General features: G+C 44.2%; 1 protein-coding gene across 5 annotated transcripts in view; it reads left to right on the plus strand.

The window, feature by feature from the left end:
* AFF1 (ALF transcription elongation factor 1) overlaps window positions 1-18,401 on the plus strand; it is a 123,919-nt gene that overhangs the window by 95,754 nt on the left and 9,764 nt on the right. For 3 of the 5 annotated variants that reach the window (XM_087737756.1, XM_087737757.1, XM_087737759.1), the window contains 9 exons: window positions 3,065-3,119; window positions 3,251-3,294; window positions 4,718-4,874; window positions 7,564-8,481; window positions 11,158-11,255; window positions 14,653-14,899; window positions 15,926-16,017; window positions 17,024-17,087; window positions 17,934-18,070. In XM_087737756.1, coding sequence (XP_087593882.1) covers window positions 3,065-3,119; window positions 3,251-3,294; window positions 4,718-4,874; window positions 7,564-8,481; window positions 11,158-11,255; window positions 14,653-14,899; window positions 15,926-16,017; window positions 17,024-17,087; window positions 17,934-18,070 — 1,812 coding nt within the window. Of the gene's footprint in view, window positions 1-3,064; window positions 3,120-3,250; window positions 3,295-4,717; window positions 4,875-7,563; window positions 8,482-11,157; window positions 11,256-14,652; window positions 14,900-15,925; window positions 16,018-16,130; window positions 16,993-17,023; window positions 17,088-17,933; window positions 18,071-18,401 lie in introns of those variants that run through there. The other 2 variants (XM_087737758.1, XM_087737760.1) reach the window with 2 other exon arrangements.

Raw genomic sequence — 18,401 nt, forward strand, 5'->3', positions numbered from 1 at the left:
AGTAGCTCGCGTTACAAAGTGTAGCTGGCTGAAAACAAACAGCGTTTGTGCTGGTTAATTAGAGGTTGAAATCCCCATGCATCTGTGTGCCCAAATTAAGCATTCAGCTTTACAGAGCTTGCAAGGGTTTCCCAGATGGCTTTCATTCTCGAATACAGCCCCGAAGTTAGCACCTGGCTGCACTGGAATGGAAGTAGCCATTCTTTTAAAAGGGGAGATGCCAAACTCATTCTTGGTGATGCATCTTTATCCCGTCTGGCAGAGAGGGACCGGCCTGTGTTTTCAGTGGGGTTGTTTGGCAAGCGATATTAATTTTAGTGCTGCTTCTCTCGCTAAAAGAGCTCTTTTTGAATAGCTTTACAGGGAGATTGATGGTGTGTATATAAGCTGCAAATGAACAGGTCCTGCAAATGGAAACTTGGCATCTGTTAACTCCTGGACTAATTAAAACATTAAAATTACTAAAGCAGATTTATTTTCTTTAACTAGGCTATTTAACAATTTGTTGAAACCTTGTTTTGGGGAAACTGGCTTTGTCTGTCCTTGCAGCAGTATGACTCATTTAAAGTTTTAGTATTCTTCCTTGATCCTAAATTGAACTTGAGTAGTTGCAATGTTCTTTTATGCTGATGCATTTTATTTACCAGCAGCTCAGGTGAAAAAGGCAGTCCTTTTTATTACAAACAGTTAAATCAGATTTAAAAGAAGATCTAGGTAGTGTTTCCTCGCATTATCCTCTTATTTCTAAAGGAAATGTATCTGTAGTCCACAATTCTCAAAGCAAAACAAAACAAAAAAATGAAAATGCTTTCAGAACTTCTAGCATCCCTGAAGAAACCTTTGAAGGAGTACTTGCCCTAACAGGTTGGGAAAAAAATAAGAAGAATTCATTGAGATGCCAGTAGATGTTTGGCCAAACTGCCCAGAAGTGTCGAGTGTGGCTGTGGTGTTGCTATTCTTTTTTTTTTTTTTTTTTTTGTGTGTGTCTCAGCGGACTGGCAGCGAGCTTCGGCTCTAGCCCACATGCGAAGCTGGCGCGTGCAGAATTGCTGCAGACTGTGTGCCGTTTGCCTTCTGTAGGAAATTCAGGGGCCTCGTTTTCCAAGGTGGTGTCTCATAGTGCTTCCCTTCAATGTTTACTCTAAAAGAAGAGGCAAGAGGTGATTTCCACCAAGAAGGTGTGTGAGGAAATAAGGCGGTGGAGGCTGGGAGATGGAGGAGAATAGTCACAGGGGAATGGCAAAGTCAAAATGCCTGAGCAAAGAAAGCACGAAGGTCTTCGTGAGCGTAACCAGACAGAGCCCTTGTGGCACTGAGAGCCTCTTCTGCATCAGTGAGAGGTACTTAGGGACCGTGGGGTCAGCACCTTTGCAGGAGGCGTCACCTGTGCGGGAGGGATTGGCTCTGTACGGGTAGACACAGGAGACCTTTGGCGTTTCTGCATGCTGTCCTGCTCTGTGCACAAGAGCAGATTCGTCACTTCTGGTTTGTGGAATTGTTCACCGTGGCCAGCTTCGGCAGTAAACATGGTCCTATTTCCATAAAAGTATCTCCGTGCATGTCAACTGCTTTGGTATGAGTGTAAAATAATTAGTCTAGTTAGTGGGGATAGTGTTTAAATAAAGGAATAATTTTTTTATCAAGGTTTTTACTCCTCTTTTGTCATGGAATCATGAAAGCAAACTGCTCAGGGTTGTTAAAGGTGACCCACAGAGCCATATATCTTTTTTGCTTTGTTCGTAATTTGACATGAAGGCTTGAAAGAATGTGAAGGTTTGTGTAGTTTTCCTTTTCCTAACAAGCGGCAGGAACACTAACTCTCTCCCCACTTTTCCAAGGTGATGTGGTTCACTCAGGATCTTTCATATTTGTTTTCTTGCTATAAAATATGTTGTCATGAGGGGTTGTAGGTGTATTTTTCTTATTTGGGCATGAGAAAAATTTCTTATAGAGAGTCCTTAGTTTGAAATGAGGTTAAAATAAACAGTTTTGTCCTGATTGATTACAATCCCTGTCTCAGTTCCCTAGCTTTTTATCCCATTTTTTGGAATGACACTTGTGTAATTCTCTGGGTTGAGGAGTCGGTCTCCAGCTAGTTTCAAGACTTGAATCGCTATACTTTTGAATAGCAAGAGTATTGCCTGTCTGTTTTCCAACTCCTTTTGGGATGCCTGCATGATTGCCAAAGAAAGGATAACAATTTGGGACAACTTTGGGTCCCTCCCCACAAATCCTTCCCGTCCAGCCTTTTGAGGACCTTGGTAATGCATTGAAATTGCAAGCAGTAGTTACCATCTGCAGGTAGAGGACTAAATCATGCTTTTGGAAACATTTGCAGGCAGCCTGCTCTCTAGCAATAGTAAAACAGAGTTTGTGCCTCCCCGCTTGTAAACTGCTTTGAGTATCTGAACTGCTCGATGTTATGGTTACCGCTGAGATGTGCAGGAGCATGAAGTTCATTGTGTGGAGAAGAAATAGGAGGTAGGCTTGACCTTGGCATTTACGTACGTATGTGCAATAGGAGACTTCAGCAGCAGAAAGAGAACCCCTGTGACAGAAGAAATATTCTCAGCCCCCGAGAGCAGAGTGTGAACATGCACAGCTTCTGGTGCAAAGACGATGCTTCCTGGCCCTTGGGGAGCCAGTGCAGGCTAATAGCGTGCTAGTCTCTTGCTATACAAGGATCGGACTTCTTCCAGCCCGCCCTGCTGTGCTAGTGTGCTAGGTAACCTTTGTTGGCTGTGTTAGCATGCTAGGAACCTTTGTTGAGGAGCATTCCCCTCACATAACTTTGTTGTCTGTAGATGGCAGCCAATGATACTGACCTCCGTTGCAAAATGTCCCGAGATCAGCTGGAAAGCACAGTAAAATGCCTAGGTTCTGTGTTATCATTTTATCATTCATTCAGGTAATGACAGAGTTTAGCAGATTGAGCATGCCGAATGTTGAAAAAGGAGGTGGGAGGTTGGTTTGTTTTGGCAAGCGCAAACCAAGTCTTTTTCAGTGTCTGCTGCTTGAAAATGTGTTTGCCTTGGCTGATATTTATCTTCTGGTTGTCTTTCAGAATGCTCCAGGACGACCTGCAGCTCAGTGATAGTGAAGAGAGTGGTGACGACCAAGTCAGTTTTAGATGTTTTATATACTAGGCACACAGACATCCCTTTAAATCATCACGACTTGTTGCATTGTTCTGAGTTCCTTAAGCTAACCTTTCCTCCCCCTCTCCTCTTTGTTTTTGTGAACAAAACAGGTTGTTGAAAAGCCACCTTCTTCACTTGCTCCTCCAAGGTACAGGTTTGTTCCCAAACTACTAGCTAGACCAAATAAGGACAAACAAAACTACTTTTTATATATGGGGTAGATGGGTAAGGGTTCCTGGTTTCTCTTCTAGATACAGGCTTTGGTTTCTAGCTGCCTGTAGCTGCTGTTGAAAATTGGCTTTAGTTGTATGTGGTTTTATGGAAAGCTCCAATTAGAAAGGAATAATCCAGGCATGCTGGATTTTGGCTATGAACCAGAATTGTATTTCCCCAGCTGTCCCCTGTTCTTCTCTTCCCCTCCACCAGTGTATATGTAGATCACACTGGAGCTAATGGGATTGTCAGTTGTAGTAGTGATGAGTGAGGTGTGAGTCCAGTTTTAGTTCAGAAGGAAGCCCAAAACAGCCAAGCAGGTGAAGAACAGAAAAGGGTTAGGTAGACTCCTTGAGGCTGTTTCAGCTCCTCCTGATAAGGCAGCTGATTGTAAGCAGTTCCTGCCATGTATTGTTAGTCAGAAACAATATTCAAGGTAAGCTGAACAGCCATGTGCCTGCATTAGAGGAAGAAAGGCGGAGAAGCCCAGAATTTTTCCTATAGGAGAACGCTGACATACATTTTTGGCTTGATATCTATATTCTTCAAGCACAGGGTAATGGTCTACAAAGTCAGGCTTGCAGAAGGGCACGCCAGTTCTTAGCATGATCTGCGTCTCTGCAAGCTCTTGAAGTAGAGTGTTCTCACGGTATCAGTCTGAATCAGCAAGGAACTTGCCTCCAACTCATACAAATGTGTTGATGCTGACATGGGGAACAGTTTTCAAAGTAAAAAAATCAACATTTTGATTTCGTAAGCCCATTTCAAAACAAAAAGAAGCTGTGCATAAAAGTCATGGCTCTCCCTGAGTTCCATCCACTCCCATTGTCAGTGTGGAGGAAAACACTTTGGAGTAGGGGAGGGTGTTGCAAAAAATGCTGCTGCTTGACATGGCTGTTAATGAAATGGTTACAGCACTTTGACCAAGTAACACAGATGAAGTGACAGCTTAAGGGCGAGAATACAAAAAAGAGAAACCATCCTGGAATGTATGTTTCTGTCTTGTTAATCTTTATTGGAAATTTTTCTGTGGAGGGTTGGAGCTTTCAGGAAAGCACTTGTCAGTTTTGGTTGTTTTTTAAACTTTGGTTAGCTAAATGCAGCTTCATATTGTAGCAGTGATGTCCTGCTTACATATTTGTCTGACTGGGTTGGAGTTGAAGGTTTTATTATTTCCAGAGGTTTTTTATTCTAGTGCTTTATCTTTTGAGTATGGCAATGTATTCCTTTGGCCTTGTCTCCTCTCCTTTCGGTGCCAAAACATGGGGTTTCAGTTTTATTTTTGAATCCTGCCATGTCAATATAATAAGTAAGTAACCTTCACCCATGCTGCTTTCTAATTTTATCTCATGGTGGCCTTGCAGTGCCCTACAGTCCCAGCCCAAGAGTGTGGCATCAGCACATTCCAGCAGCCCGGAGTCAGGGAGCACCAGTGACTCAGACAGCTCTTCAGACTCAGAGACGGAGAGCAACTCGAGTGACAGTGAAGCAAACGACCCTCCAAGAGCGTCAGCGCCTGAGGTGAATGCAAATAAAACACAGAGGCTGTTTAATACAGCCTCTTGCCTCAGACTCTCTGCTGTCTGAATGCAATCAGGACAGGAGACCTGAAATACCGTCATCGTTCGGGTGTCCCCTTGACGTCTTTGCTGCATCATCAGACTTCTCTTGCCCTTTGCTTCCCTTCTAGACCTTGTCAATTAAATAACCCTTAGTAACAGCATAATTAGACTTTTACGTGCCTAACCTTGAAGTGTTCCTCCTTCTCCTTTGGCATCATTGTCTAGCAATCCTGGAGGAATTAGTGCCTTCACTGGCAAGACACACAACGCGCAGATGAGAATCATGGCTTGTCTGCGGTGTTTGGGGCCCACCTCTCCCCGTGCAGCTTTTCTGGGTGCTGAGGCTATGGGCTGCTTCAGGGCGAGACCCTGATACGTTAAGAGGAGCCACTGCCTCCCTGCAGCTCCTGTGTGTGAGTGACAGATTCAGCTTCTCCCAGATCACAGCTGAAGTGATCAGGCCTGCAGGAAGGGCTGGAATGTGCTTACACTTGCTGCTGTTGAATTTGGCTTGGACAGTGCTGCACTGGCATTTCTGAGGCTTTTATTGGGAAAAGCAGGCAAACAGAACTTGGTGCCTTAAAGTTTCATAATTGAGACCATGCATTTTTTTTAAAATCTGCTGCAGAAGTGCTCATGTCCCATGGTTTCAAACATTTCCTCCAGCTTGCAAAACATTCTCAGGCCGGTGGGAAGTGCGTGGTTATATCCTACAGGCCACAGCTGACGCAAACCAATCCACTGACAGTTTTGAGGTGCTCTCAAAAGGCCAGAAACCTTGTTATTTCTCCCTGCCTCCCCCAGCCTTAGCTTTCCTTTCTTTTACCTTAGAAATACATGAACAGGGAGAATTTTGTGTGCAGAAAACAAGCTTTGAGAAGGCATATCTTTTCATTTCACGTCTAATACACTTTACCCTCCAGCAGTTCAGTTACAGACTTTGCCCTCTGCAACGTGGGTGTCTTTGGAAGGAAACAGATGTCATACTTCTCGTCTTTTACCAAATCCTGCCTGGTTTGTCCTGAAAATACTAGATTGTAAGATCCTTCTCAGTCTAGTGAAATCCTAGCTATTTGCCGTTGACCATTTTATCCTTTTTTATTCAGCAAACTGTTCATCCATGGTGCTCAAGGAGCAAGTTAGTGCACGTGGCCTGTTTGTTTGTAGTCAGTTTTTCACATGCAAAAGCACAGATTTTAAGGCCTATAGGCAATAGCTCCTTTTTTTTTCTAAAAAAAAAAAAAAAAAAAAAAGTCTCTTACTATCCTTTGTGTTTGGAAAACCTAATGAAAACCCGTGTGATGGTGTAGATCACAAACAAGATAACTGATGGTAGAAGTGCTAGAAAAGGATCAGAGTATGCCACTGTCTGATTATAAACCAAAGTTTACTAAGTCTTTTGGCCATGTTTTTATAGTGTTTGACAAAAAAAAAATTCTCTTCAGTGGCTAATAAGTTCAAATTCTAATGAAAATAAAGCATATTTGTGTTACCTGAAAAGTATAATGGAATTTGTAGTTTAGTTTTACTTACAAACCCCTGGTAAAACCAAACTCTTGTTTTTTAAACCAGGTTTCTAGATTGACTCACTCAAACACAGTTGAAGACGTCTTGTTTATCCACGTGTTCTACAGCGAGTTGAGTCTGCATAGAGAAGAAAATCATGGCAGAAGGGATTTGTTATTCTTAGAAAACCTTTCATGTACTAGGCTTTCTCTTTTCAGGGAAGAGTTGTGGCTCTTCTCAGAAGTGAGAGTTGTGACTGGGGAGAATTGGTGAGGGCGGGAGTGTAGCTGTGCTCTGATGGTGCCCAGATAATGAGCTACACATTTGAGTGATGCTGACACATACGTGGTATTTTCAGAACGGGCCCCAGAGAATCATGCCCCTGATTTGCAGCTTCTGTTGTCTGTTTTAGGGTTAGTTGGGTTTGCCTTTCTCATAATTTGTCAGGCTAGGGCTTGTAGCAACCACAGTATGTTATCTGACTGTGACTCCAGAGGTCTTCAGACCTCAGTCGTTGCTCATGCCTTGCTTGACCCAGAGGGAAATGAGTGTTGGGTTGTGTAGGCAGAGGACTCAGAAGAGGCTGAACTTGATGTGCTAGCCATACAATTTCTTTTGGTAAATGGTTTTCTTTTGGTTAAACCACAGGAGCCTGACAGCCTACCTGTCAGACTTCAATGAGATGCGATAGCTGGCACAGCTATGGATGCCTCGTCCATTTTGAAAGCAGTGCTGTGTGCAAATAACTTTCCAGAAGCGTTGCGAGGGCAGCACCTAATCTGTTTTTACAATTGCTGCTTTTTTAATATGTTGTCTGATTGTGCAATGATGTTGGTTAGTGGCAAACCAAGATGAAGCTTTCACGTAGGCTGGTCTCTTACTGAGTGACAGGTAGGGCTAGCAAAGATCCAGGAGTGCTGTGCAACCCATTTGACTGATCCTGTGCAAAAACAAGGTCTGTGTTTATGAAGTAAGCGTTGATGTGCACATGCTAGAGCATCCCCACTGTCTCATGGTCTTCTACTTTCAAGCTCTTTTAACAGTAAGGGCAAATTTTACTGGGTTCTGGTAAGCTGTGCTAGGATGGAAATAGCCCATAAAAGCATCAGTCTTGCATCCTTCCTTTCTGTTTTTGTCTGCAGCCCGACCCACCAACTTCTAATAAGTGGCAGCTTGACAACTGGCTAACCAAGGTGAACCCACCAGCAGCACCAACAGAGAGCCTCAGCGAAATCACCCATGGGGATGGATGCGAGGAGAGCAAGGAACAGGGGCAGGGCAGCAGCAGCAATTCCTCCCACCAGCGCACTGAGCCGCGGGAGCCTCATCACAAGAGCTCCGGCCGGGCGGCCAGGGCTCCTCAGGACGCTCATCTTACGACCAAACGCAACTGCCAGAAGTCTCCTGTGCGCGCCGAGGAGCCCTCGCCCAGGCAGACTGTGGGTATCAAAAGGCCTGGCAAGGCCTCGGTGCACGAGGGGCCCAAGGGACACCTGAAGGTGGAGAGTGACCCTGGTCCTTTTGAGGTCAGAGACCAGTCTTCCAGAGACAAGCCAAAAGTCAAAACGAAAGGGAAGCCAAAATCCAGTGACAGAAAAGACCTGAAGCCGGCACTGCAAGAGCCCCCTGAAAACAGAAAGCACAAGAGCTCCCACCAGGCCAACGCCAAACCTGTCTCGGACCCCAAGCTCATGAGAGATGTTTTGCTTGGCAGTGCCCAGGAGCATCTCGCTCTCAGTCCCCTTCCTCAAGGCCAGGACGCAACCCCCACCAGGACTAGTGGCCACAGGCCTGCCGTCATGGCCAGAGAGGATTTTCACAAGGAGAAACTTCCCTTGCCTATCAGGGAGAAGAAGTTGCTCTCACCAGTGAGGGACTCCCCCGCCCCTCAGTCCCTCATGGTGAAAATAGATCTCCCTCTCCTGTCAAGAGTCCCCCAGCCCCCCGGGAAAGGCAGTCACCCGAAGAGAGCAGAGGCCAAGGAACTCCCCGGTGCAAGGAAGCAGGACTTGGAGAGGAAAACCACAGACACTCCTGACAAGTCCCTTCAAAAGAGGAAGGTGAGAGGTGGAGGTGGAGGTGGGTTTGTACAAGGGCCAAAGTAGTGTTCGAAAAACCCACGTGGAGAGTTCATTTCCACTTCATAGGTTGGGAGTGGACCTATTATGCTCCTCCTATAAAGGTGTTATCAAACTTCTAAAGGGAATGTGTATCAAAACTGTCCACAGATGTTTCTTGTTGGTCACAAATCCCCTGCTGAGCAAATGAAAAGCCCTGTGAGCTGTCTAACAAATGCTTTGGTGTTTTAAAACATTTTTCTGCTGTGTTTTCTTGAAATACTCATTTTCTCAAACAACAAAACCCCAGCACTCCTATGTCGGAGGAGTTTTTGGCAGCAGGCTGTGTCAGCATGTGGCTGGCCAGCCCCCTGGTAGCATTTGAGTGCTTCTCCAGCTTTCAACCCAGGCAGAGCTTTGTAGGGCTGCGGTGTCCCCTCCTCCTGCAACCTCTTTAAAAGCAGCGCTGTATCTGAAGCACCTCCCAGACTGTGCAGTCATCTGCACTATCCATTTAATGTCTGTGGTGGGAGAGCACCTTGCCTGCAGTTTGGGGGTGTGCCCAGAGGGAGAACCGACCCAGGCCGCCCCATCTGTGGTTTTCAGTTTTGTCCATATATGCATCTTCTGCTGCCTTCAGCCATGAAATCTCAGTCTGAGTAGTGTAGTCTTTTCTTGTGTGGAGTCACTAATTTCCATGAAACAGTTGTGGTTGCTTGCTTACACAAAGAGGAACGAATTCTGCAGGTGTGAACTGTGTTATTACTAGGGGTAGATGGCAGCAGCCCTATGGTTTTTTTGTTTTTCCATAATGCAGACTTTTACCTGAACCAGGTTCACTGACAGTAACAGCCATCACGAAACCCTGCTTTGGATCTCAGCACTTGGATAAATACATAGAAAACTTCATTGATTCTCCCTGGAGCTGCTGTGGTGCTAGCAGCGATGCTAATGCTTAAGAGATGCACGTGTCCAGTAAGGCGCTTTCCAGAGACCCCTCTGCAGAGTACTTCAGTGATGCTTAGGGACGTGGTTTAGTGGTGGACTTGGCAGTGTTAGGTTTACGGTTGGACTCAATGATCTTAAAGGTCTTTTCCAACCTAAATGATTCTGATTCAGCTATAATAGTTGCTTTCTCTTGAATTACAAGACAGCCCTTGCTCACAAGCATTTTTTTGGAAAGCTAACTCCCAAGGGAGACTGTGAACCAGACAGCTGGTTCAGCGGCACAAAGAGTTGGCTGCAGGCTTTATGGCAAATGGGTAGTCACTGTGGATATTTCAGTGCCTGTATACCTTTTTGGTCCTCCTCACAGAGCAGGAGGCTTAGCATGTGTGGGTGAATAACCTTGGTTCCCACGTGGGTTTCATTTAGTCTTGTCGTTTTCTGAACTTCCCATAGTTGTGAGGGAGAATTGAGAAGAGCAGGGAAATGGTGAAGAAACTTGAGAGACCCTGGCAGTGCCCCTCTTGCAGAGCAGCGGGAGAAGGGTAAACAGGCAGTAAATCTGTCACTTCTCCTGTTGTCACTCAAAGACCCAAGAGAGGAGTTATTTGATGTTAGACATGCCTTCCCTTGCAGTCTGAGTGTCTGATTGCAGGAAAACCCACCTCAGAGCTTTGCCATCTCTATTATGTCAGTGTGCATCAGTGACCTTAGAGGCTCAGGCTTCGTCGCAGTCAGCTAGGTCAGGTAGAGCTGCCAGACATCTTTTGCGGCAGTGTGGAGCTCAACCTGAGAAACAGTTTAAGGACATGATCTAGGTGCTGGACCCTTGCCCTGAACACACTGCAAGAGGTAGACTCCGTGCCGAGCACGACCCACTGAGCTCCATCACAGTGACATAAACCTGGATGTACTCTTAGGAGAGAGACAGAAAGTTCTGGAATGCTTTTGGCTACCACCAGGCACGCTGTGGGTAATGCTGACTGATAAGTGCAGTTTCTTTTACATTTTCTTGGCTTGTAGCAAATTATTCTGAAGTTTTTCATTCAGGTGAGCTGATTATTGTAGGCTTTGTATTGTAAGATCTATGGAGCGCAATTAAAAAGTATTACTTATTACCTCTTTGCCTTAATGGTTCCTGTTCTTCTGGAGGACAATGGCAGTGATTTTAACTGACTTTAAAATTTCACCTATATCAGGTTCTTGTTAATAAAACCAAAAACCCCTGCACATCGGAGAAATCTGAGTAATCTAACTCTCCTGTGAATGCAGTTTTTTCCTCCCCTTTGATAAGGCGTATCACAAAACACAATTGCTTGCAGTTCATGACTTTGCCCGAAGGAATCTGAATACGTTTCTGTACGATTTATACTGAGTAGGAGAAAAAAGCCCATCCAGAACAGATGAAATGCTTATTTTCAGCAATAGAAGTACCTTAATTTTGTTTATTATTAGCAACAAGAGGTTTAGCAGTTCCATCCCCACCACTACAAAATAATTAATCTATCCAAGCAAAAGTAGATAAAATGTCATTTTAGGATACTTGTCAGTGAGCCTGAAATCTACATCCGCTGTGCTCTGGGTTTCCACTTTGTCGGTTCCAATATCTTATCTTTTCTTGTTTTAACCAGAATCGATCAAACTTAGCTGTGTTGGTGTGTACTTTACATGAACTTTCAAAACCTGAGTGATTTTTTTTTTCTTTTTTTTTTTTTTTTGTTTTCTTCCTGTTAGAGGGAAGTGGAGAAGGAGATTGATAGGAAGAAAATGAAATCAGAAAAAGAAACGAAATCATTGCAGTCTTCAGCTAACAAAGACTCCAATAAATTGAAGTGAGTATACAGTGGTGGGATGGCAGAAAGATGCATAAAACTGAGTCTTTCTTAAAACAGTTAAGGCGAGGAATTGTATCCTCCCGTCCTTATATGCATGAGTTTGCGTATAACATAATGTGTCTTCTGAAACTTAATCTGCTGCAGATTTGTCTTTACATCCTGGAACCAACCACATAGCTATGGGAATGTAATTTATTTGCCTTTTTATTTGTTGCAGATGTGAAGTGATGCTTGGGTGTCACCTATCTTTCTCTTCTTTCTTAATGCTGAGGATTATGGTTCTAATCATTCAAGCATAAGCTGATGTTTCAGTGGCTGGTTGTCCTCCTATACTTGGTTACACTGCTACAAAAGTGTTGAATGTTGTGGCATCTGTCCTGATTTCTAACAGTTGAGATGGGAATGAAGACTTCACCGTTTTAAACATGAATTTGTCCATCTTGCAGCTTACGTTGCTGCATGCTCTGATCCATGTAGCTCAAAAATTACATGTAGCTCAAAAAATCTGTTTATGCTGCAAGAAATGTAATTGCCAGTTGTGCCCATGCTACTTTTCCTTCTACACTGGTAGGCAACCATGTGCACTGCTGTCTTTCAGAACAGATGCAGGAAACGAATTTGTGCAAAAAAATTATATGTTGTTTGAGTTGCAAACAGTGCGGTAGGCTGCCTGCCTGCTGGGATGCAGGAGTCGTTTCCCCTTCTCCAAACTACCGTGGTGGTAATCTGTCAGCAGATGATTTCCCTGGAGGATCTGGGAGGTGGCAGCTGTTTGTGGGCAGTGGCGTATGCTTGTTCTGCACAATAGTTTAGGGGTTTCAGGGGATGGCAAGAGAACTTGCCATCTAGTTGAAGATGCCCTGCTCATTGCACGGGGGGTTGGACTAGATGACCTTTAAAGGCCCCTTCCAACCCAAACCATTCTATGATTCTATGAACTACTTTTTTTTTTGCCTATGTCTTCCTCATTCTGGGTTCTGTGGTCACACTTATTTTGGGAAAGTTTGTGCTCTCACTGCATGGGAAGCAGCAGAAAGCTTTTTATCAGATTCATGATACTTCGCATGTGTTTAAAGCTCTTAGTCTTTGTAAGGTGAGAAGATGATGTGAACACATTTTGCACGTGGAGAAACTGAGGTGCAGACAAATTGCTCAGACTCCCGCTGCAAACAGGTGAAATAGCTGAAAGTGTGGCCTGGAAGTTGTGACTCTCATTCCTGTGACTGAGCAATCATGTCCACAGCAGAAAGAGTTCTGGCAGCCTCTTGGGAAAGGATATTGTACTAAGTGTAACTGTATGTCCGTAAATTTTGACTTGGTGATCATTGCTGCTTTCGTAATTGGACAGGTCCTGCTGAAAGAAGAGAGTCAGATTTTAATGCTGATACTGTCTGCTCCCTCAGCTGCTTCTGCTGTCACCCATTACAGGCTTTGAATAGCACTTACCAGCTGGCTGCTGGTGCACATGGTGTCCGTGCTAGGTGGGACCTGTCTTCTCCCAGCTGAGAACAGAGGTGGATGTGATGCATATTGCAGAGCTCTGTTTTCTCACCTTGCTGCCATGCAAGGTTGCTGAACTGGGATGCTCCAGAAGCATATGGATATGCAGCTCCCCCTTTCTCAAACCAAACCAAGATGCCACAGTGCCAATAGGCTTTTCACTGTGACCGGGCCAAATTTGTATAGGGATGAAATGTGCAAAGCCCAGTCCAGAAAAAAGGTTTGTATGTATAGGTGGGTAGGAGTAGGGAGCATTCCCCTTCTCCACTAAAATCATCTTGTTGTCTTCGGTTTTTTGTATGTGACCTAACGGACACACAACCAGCATGCCTTTTGAATCATAACTCTGTTTGGAATTTCAGGTGGCCTTTATGGCCAGGACTTTCTCATTTATTCCAGCATAGCATTTGCAGTGCTTCTGGTAGATCTGCTGAAACTTACCCCATAATTTGCATACCGGTATACTGCCAGCATTTTGGCTAGGTCTTTGCTCGAGCAAATGCTTCCAAGAGCATGTCTTCAAATGGGCAGTGTTCCCAAGAGGGGAGGCTCACGTGTCAGTCATGGACTACTGCATTCAATTCCTGCTTGCTTATGGCTTGAATTTGAGGTATTGGCTTGAATTAGTATGTAGCATTGAGGTTTGTGTCCTGACAATATGAGTAAACTGCTTTTCTGCAGAGAAAGCACTGATGTACTCTTAAACCACTGAGATGTTGGGGCTAACGTTTAGTCGGGTGAAGGGATATTGCAGCTGTGGTAATAATAGAAGGGCTTTAATTCTGGGGTTCATTCCTTCCTTTTTCTCAGTGAAAACGAGCACCCCTTGTAGCCATGTTCTGGCTTTCAGAGTGGGAAGGATAGGATGCATTTTTGGGGAAAGAGGGCTCTGGATCAGGTCAGGGGATGCTGCTGTGCTCTGTGTAAAATACTTCTTTCTGGAGTGTCAGCTGTACCAAGGTAGTGAAGCTGGGGAGCATGTGTGCAGTGAGTAGGGCCTGTACCACAGGAAAAGTGGGTTGTGGAAGGGGGGAGAGGACTGTCGCATGCACAGCAGAACGAAGCAAAATGTGCAGTGTCACGCTTCAGTCTTCTCACTGGGTTTAACTTAATTTCCTCCTCTTCTGATGTTGCAGTCCATGAGTTGGGATTCATTGCTCAGTGTTTTCTTGGAAACTTTGAGAGGCTGAATAAAAATGATGTAAATGAGCAGCAGCAAAACAAGGTTTAGAGCTATTTAGTGCTGCTTAGAGCTGCCAGAGTTCCCTGGTAAACCTAACTTCAGATGATCAGAAATCTGATATGCCACCGTATTATTGAATGTCTCTCTCACTTGAATCCTCTCAACTTTGTAAGTGTTGTCTAGTTGAGCTGGCAAGTCTTAGAGGAACAACTCAGTTTAATTCTGTCAAAGCACATACAGGATCAAGTGTCAGGGTTAGTATCTCTGACCACAGAAGATATCTTCTACCATAATGGGGAGAGAGAGGCAGTGCTGCAGTTCATTTGCCTTGTTGGGCAATTTGTCCCAGGGATTTTAGTCGCTGTAATTACCTCTTTCAGTGAAAAGGGGCTGTGTTGGAGGGATGCCTTTTTTGCAGCATCCTGATATTCTGGTTGCAAGTCTTCAATCCAAGGACAAATCCTGTGGCTTATTCCTACTTGAAAAGCAACTTGTATGTTGTTGGTAGCTGAAGATGTGGTATCTAATGCACAATGAAGTCCCTGAAGTTTCATTTTGCTTTTGTTGGATTCTTTATGTTAACAAATCATCTCACGCTTCCAGAGAAGTTTAAATAGAATTGGCACATGATGTAACTAAGTTTTTAAAAAATCCCTACATTATATGTACAGCGTATTCATCCCAATTGCTGAATTTGCTTCCCACCTCCAGAGCATCAAAAGCTTCATTGGAATCCCAGAAGAAAGATCTCCTGCTACCCCCGCCACTGCCACCCATGTCTCCTGCACATCCTGCGCCAAAGTCAACCAAGGTGGCCCAAAAGAGACCCCGAAGTGAGAGCGGCGAGCTGCCTGCCGTGGATAACACTGCCAGGAACAAGAGCAACCACAAGGATCCTTTGTTCTCCAAGCACAAGAAAGTGGAGAGAAATCACGCTGAACTGTCGAAGGGCATCAAAGTAGGTATCCGTTAAAACTGGCGGGATGTTTCCTGAGACCCGTGGGTGCTATGTGACTCTTTAGAAACATGCTCTGAGGATATTAAAAAGGAAGGAAGATAAACCAACCCCCAGAGAAAGCTCTTTGAAGCATTTTTGCCCCTTTAATGGCTATCTGTGACTGTATGTTGCTAGCCCAAAAGCCTGCATTGTAACTTCTCTGCTGACTTTCCATCATCTCTTTTCATCTCACCGGTGAAGCATAGTGAGAAGGGATGACCATGTAAAAACCAAAGGCAAGAGAATTATGTTTATGGTAGTAACTGTTTCTGACTGTAGGCAACTGCAAGTACAACACTGGTGTAAAAATAAGTGTGTTTACAAAAGGAAAGAGTGGATTGCTTAAAAATAAGAAACAAGCAACCTGTCGTTTTGACTGCAACCTGGTATAAGGTTTTATAGCTTGCTTACAAAATTGTTAATGATCCTTGCAGCTGGATCTTTGCATTTTGGGGTTATAAAATTGAATTCTATTGCTATGTACTAGTGGCTGGGTGTGTGTGGTCTGGGATGTGTATGTGTGTTAAGCCAGACTGTGCATGCTGTATTAGCTGCCTTCTAACTGCTTGCTTTGTCCTAGTAATGTAGTTAGTAATGGAGAATCAGCAATTGCTCTGTGGTTAAACTGGAAATAAGTGTGAATGGATATTACCTGTTCCTGCCTTGGCTAGTGGCTGTGAAAAATGTGCTGCTTGCAGCCTTACTGCTGTCTTAGCCATTGTGCAAGGAAACTTGCTACTTAATTTCTCCATGCTTGGGAAAAGTTTGAATGGTATTAAGCCTTACCAGCAGTCAGGTAAGAAGCCAAGTTTCCACTTCCATTATTGGAGGGGGTGCTGGGGAAGAAGGTAAGAAGAAGGAGAGAGCCTGGAGAATAGACTATGCCTGGGACAATAAACATTTTCTCTTGAAATTCAGGAAAGCAGGCTTTGGAAGTGGTTTAGACATCTCTCTAACGAGCTTTGTCTCTACTCCATGTTTTTTCAGGGATCTGCAGGGGATGTCACAAATCCTTTCCCAGTGCCTTCTTTGCCAAATGGTACCTCCAAGCCAAGGAGACCTCAACTCAAGTTTGAAAAGTAAGTTTTTGTTTTACGCCCCTCATCTGTACTTTCTGAAGACACCAGGCAAGGCTGGCCCTGCAGCCACCCTGGCTTCTGCTTCTTAATGAGCGCTTCTTTTGGGAGAAAAGAGAGAGGAAGAGATGCCTGGGACCTGCCCTGAACTGCCTTCTCGTGTCTGGGACTTACCCCACCCACCACAAAGCAAAGGTCTCATTACAACAGTTCTTGGATTGAGGGAGCTACTCTAGAAATGAGGTACTTTTTAACTCTGGAGGCGTCTCTTGTGCCTGCCTACAACTGATGGGTTTTGATTTGTCTGATTCTTGACAAGTTGCAAACTCCTCTGTGACAAGGTGCTGGGCAGGCAACTGACTTTTTCTGAGAGGGCATGACTCTTTACTTGCTCGTTTTGTTAGTGCACAGGTGGCTGTGTGCCATTTGCATGGTGAATAGATTATCCCAGTGCACAGAAATGCGTGTGGTCCAACTTTATCATCATTTATGTGTTGATTGAGACCAAGACCTGTAGAAGCCTTGGTGACCATATCTCTTGTAAGCAGATAACTTGAATGCAAGCTCTTTTGGTCTGAGCGTGTGGTACAGCAAAGTTTACTATATGTTTCAATCAAAATGTATTTGTGGTATTGTGCTTGAGGAATGATAGGAGATCATGTAATTACTATCTTTCCATGGGAGCGAAGAAGTAAACTTGGCTTCATAGTATCCTAACCTCCAGTGTTTTTTACTTCAAGATACAAGTTTTCAGTGTTATTCTAACACACATTTATTAAGAAATCAATTCATTTTATCTGTGCATTCAGCTTCTGTGTATTTCTGACCACGCAGACAACATTCATTTAGTGACTATCGTAATTGTAACGTGCGTTTGATGAGGCTGTAATGGGCTTACCAAAACAGGATGTTTGGACTTGTAGCATCCTCTAGATATGAAGGTAAAATTGGTAATTATCCTACCCTTTTTCTCTGTTTTCTGTTTTTCCTATCTCTGTCCCCAATTCAGACAGCATCCAGTGGAATACTACATAGAAGAGGCCAAGAGGCTGAAGCATAAAGCTGATGCAATGGTAAGTCTTGGGCCTGTGCTAGAAATGTTAACTAGTTCTTGCATTTGGACCTGGTAACTGTGTGCATGTGAATAAGATTCGCTGGCTAACATTATTTCCATGCTCCATACTGGAGTATGTTCAAGTCACATGTGGGGAGGCTGTCTTTATTTGCCAAATGTTCAGACATTTCCCTTTGTTATAAACACATCTAGAGAATATGCCTAGAGAATAGAATTCAGAACTGATGTTGTCTGAGGTTAGCAGGCCTGTTTGGTTTGCAGAGCTATCACAAATTCCTTGGAAGACAGATGGGACAGTTAGTTTTAAGACCGTTTACTCTGAAACATCAGGATCCTGATGGTAATTGTGTTGCTGGTGAACAAGACTTGGGAGTGCCCTTTGCAGATGTAACTGGCTTTCTCCACTATGTGCAGTTTAACAGTGTGCATGACTGAACATATCTTTTTGCTAATTATGGCTCAGTCAGATAATGTGCATTTGCTACTTGCCATTTACCTGTGAAAATGGAGTGAGGGAATACTGCAGTGGGAAAGCCCCACCTGCCTCTCACAGGGCGGGCCTCCAAGACCAGGCAATACTATCCAAAGTAGGTGAAGGTAATAAATTATTCAAGGAAAACATTGAGCAAGAGGAAGAGATACAAATAGCCAGAGCACACAAAGCTGATGACTGGGACCACATTAGGGGTTCTGCTGAGAACCCTTCAATTATCACCCAGAGGCCTGACTTGCATCTTTTTCTTTCTTCAAATCCTGCCTAACTAGGGAGAAGAAAGGAATTCAGGTACACTTGAGAGAAGTGGGTTTTGTCTTAGTCTAAAAATGAGAATTTTCTTCCCAATAGACCGACAAGACTGGAAAGGCTTTTCAGTACCTGGATGCTGCCCTTTCCTTCATTGAATATGGGATTGCCTTGGAATCGGATGCACCAGCACCAAAATCAGCTTACAGCATATTCAGCGACACCATAGATCTCATCAAGTAAGCAGTTTTCAAAGCACGGTGGTTAGGCAGCATGTTTGGAGGGGAAGTTGCTTGTTTGCAACTGTGGCAGCTCTGGATTTCCACCATGGAGCAGTGTTCGGGTTGCTGTACAAGCACGAGACAGACAGACCATCCAGAGGCACCAGGGACAAATCCTTTAAAACGTTTCAGCATTGCTCATCAGAAATAGGCACCATGTCCTCCTCAGCATTTGAGCCTTGCAGCTGAGGTACACCAGAGGACACTGGTTATGGCAATCAAGGACATGAAGGAGTTTTTACTTTATCCAGATCTGAAGTTGCTTTTGCACGTGAGCTCAGTAGTATTT

This window comes from Nipponia nippon, unplaced genomic scaffold (genome assembly GCF_047370975.1).
Source record: "Nipponia nippon isolate SJK-2023a ecotype South Korea unplaced genomic scaffold, ASM4737097v1 scaffold_6, whole genome shotgun sequence".
NCBI lineage: Eukaryota > Metazoa > Chordata > Aves > Pelecaniformes > Threskiornithidae > Nipponia > Nipponia nippon.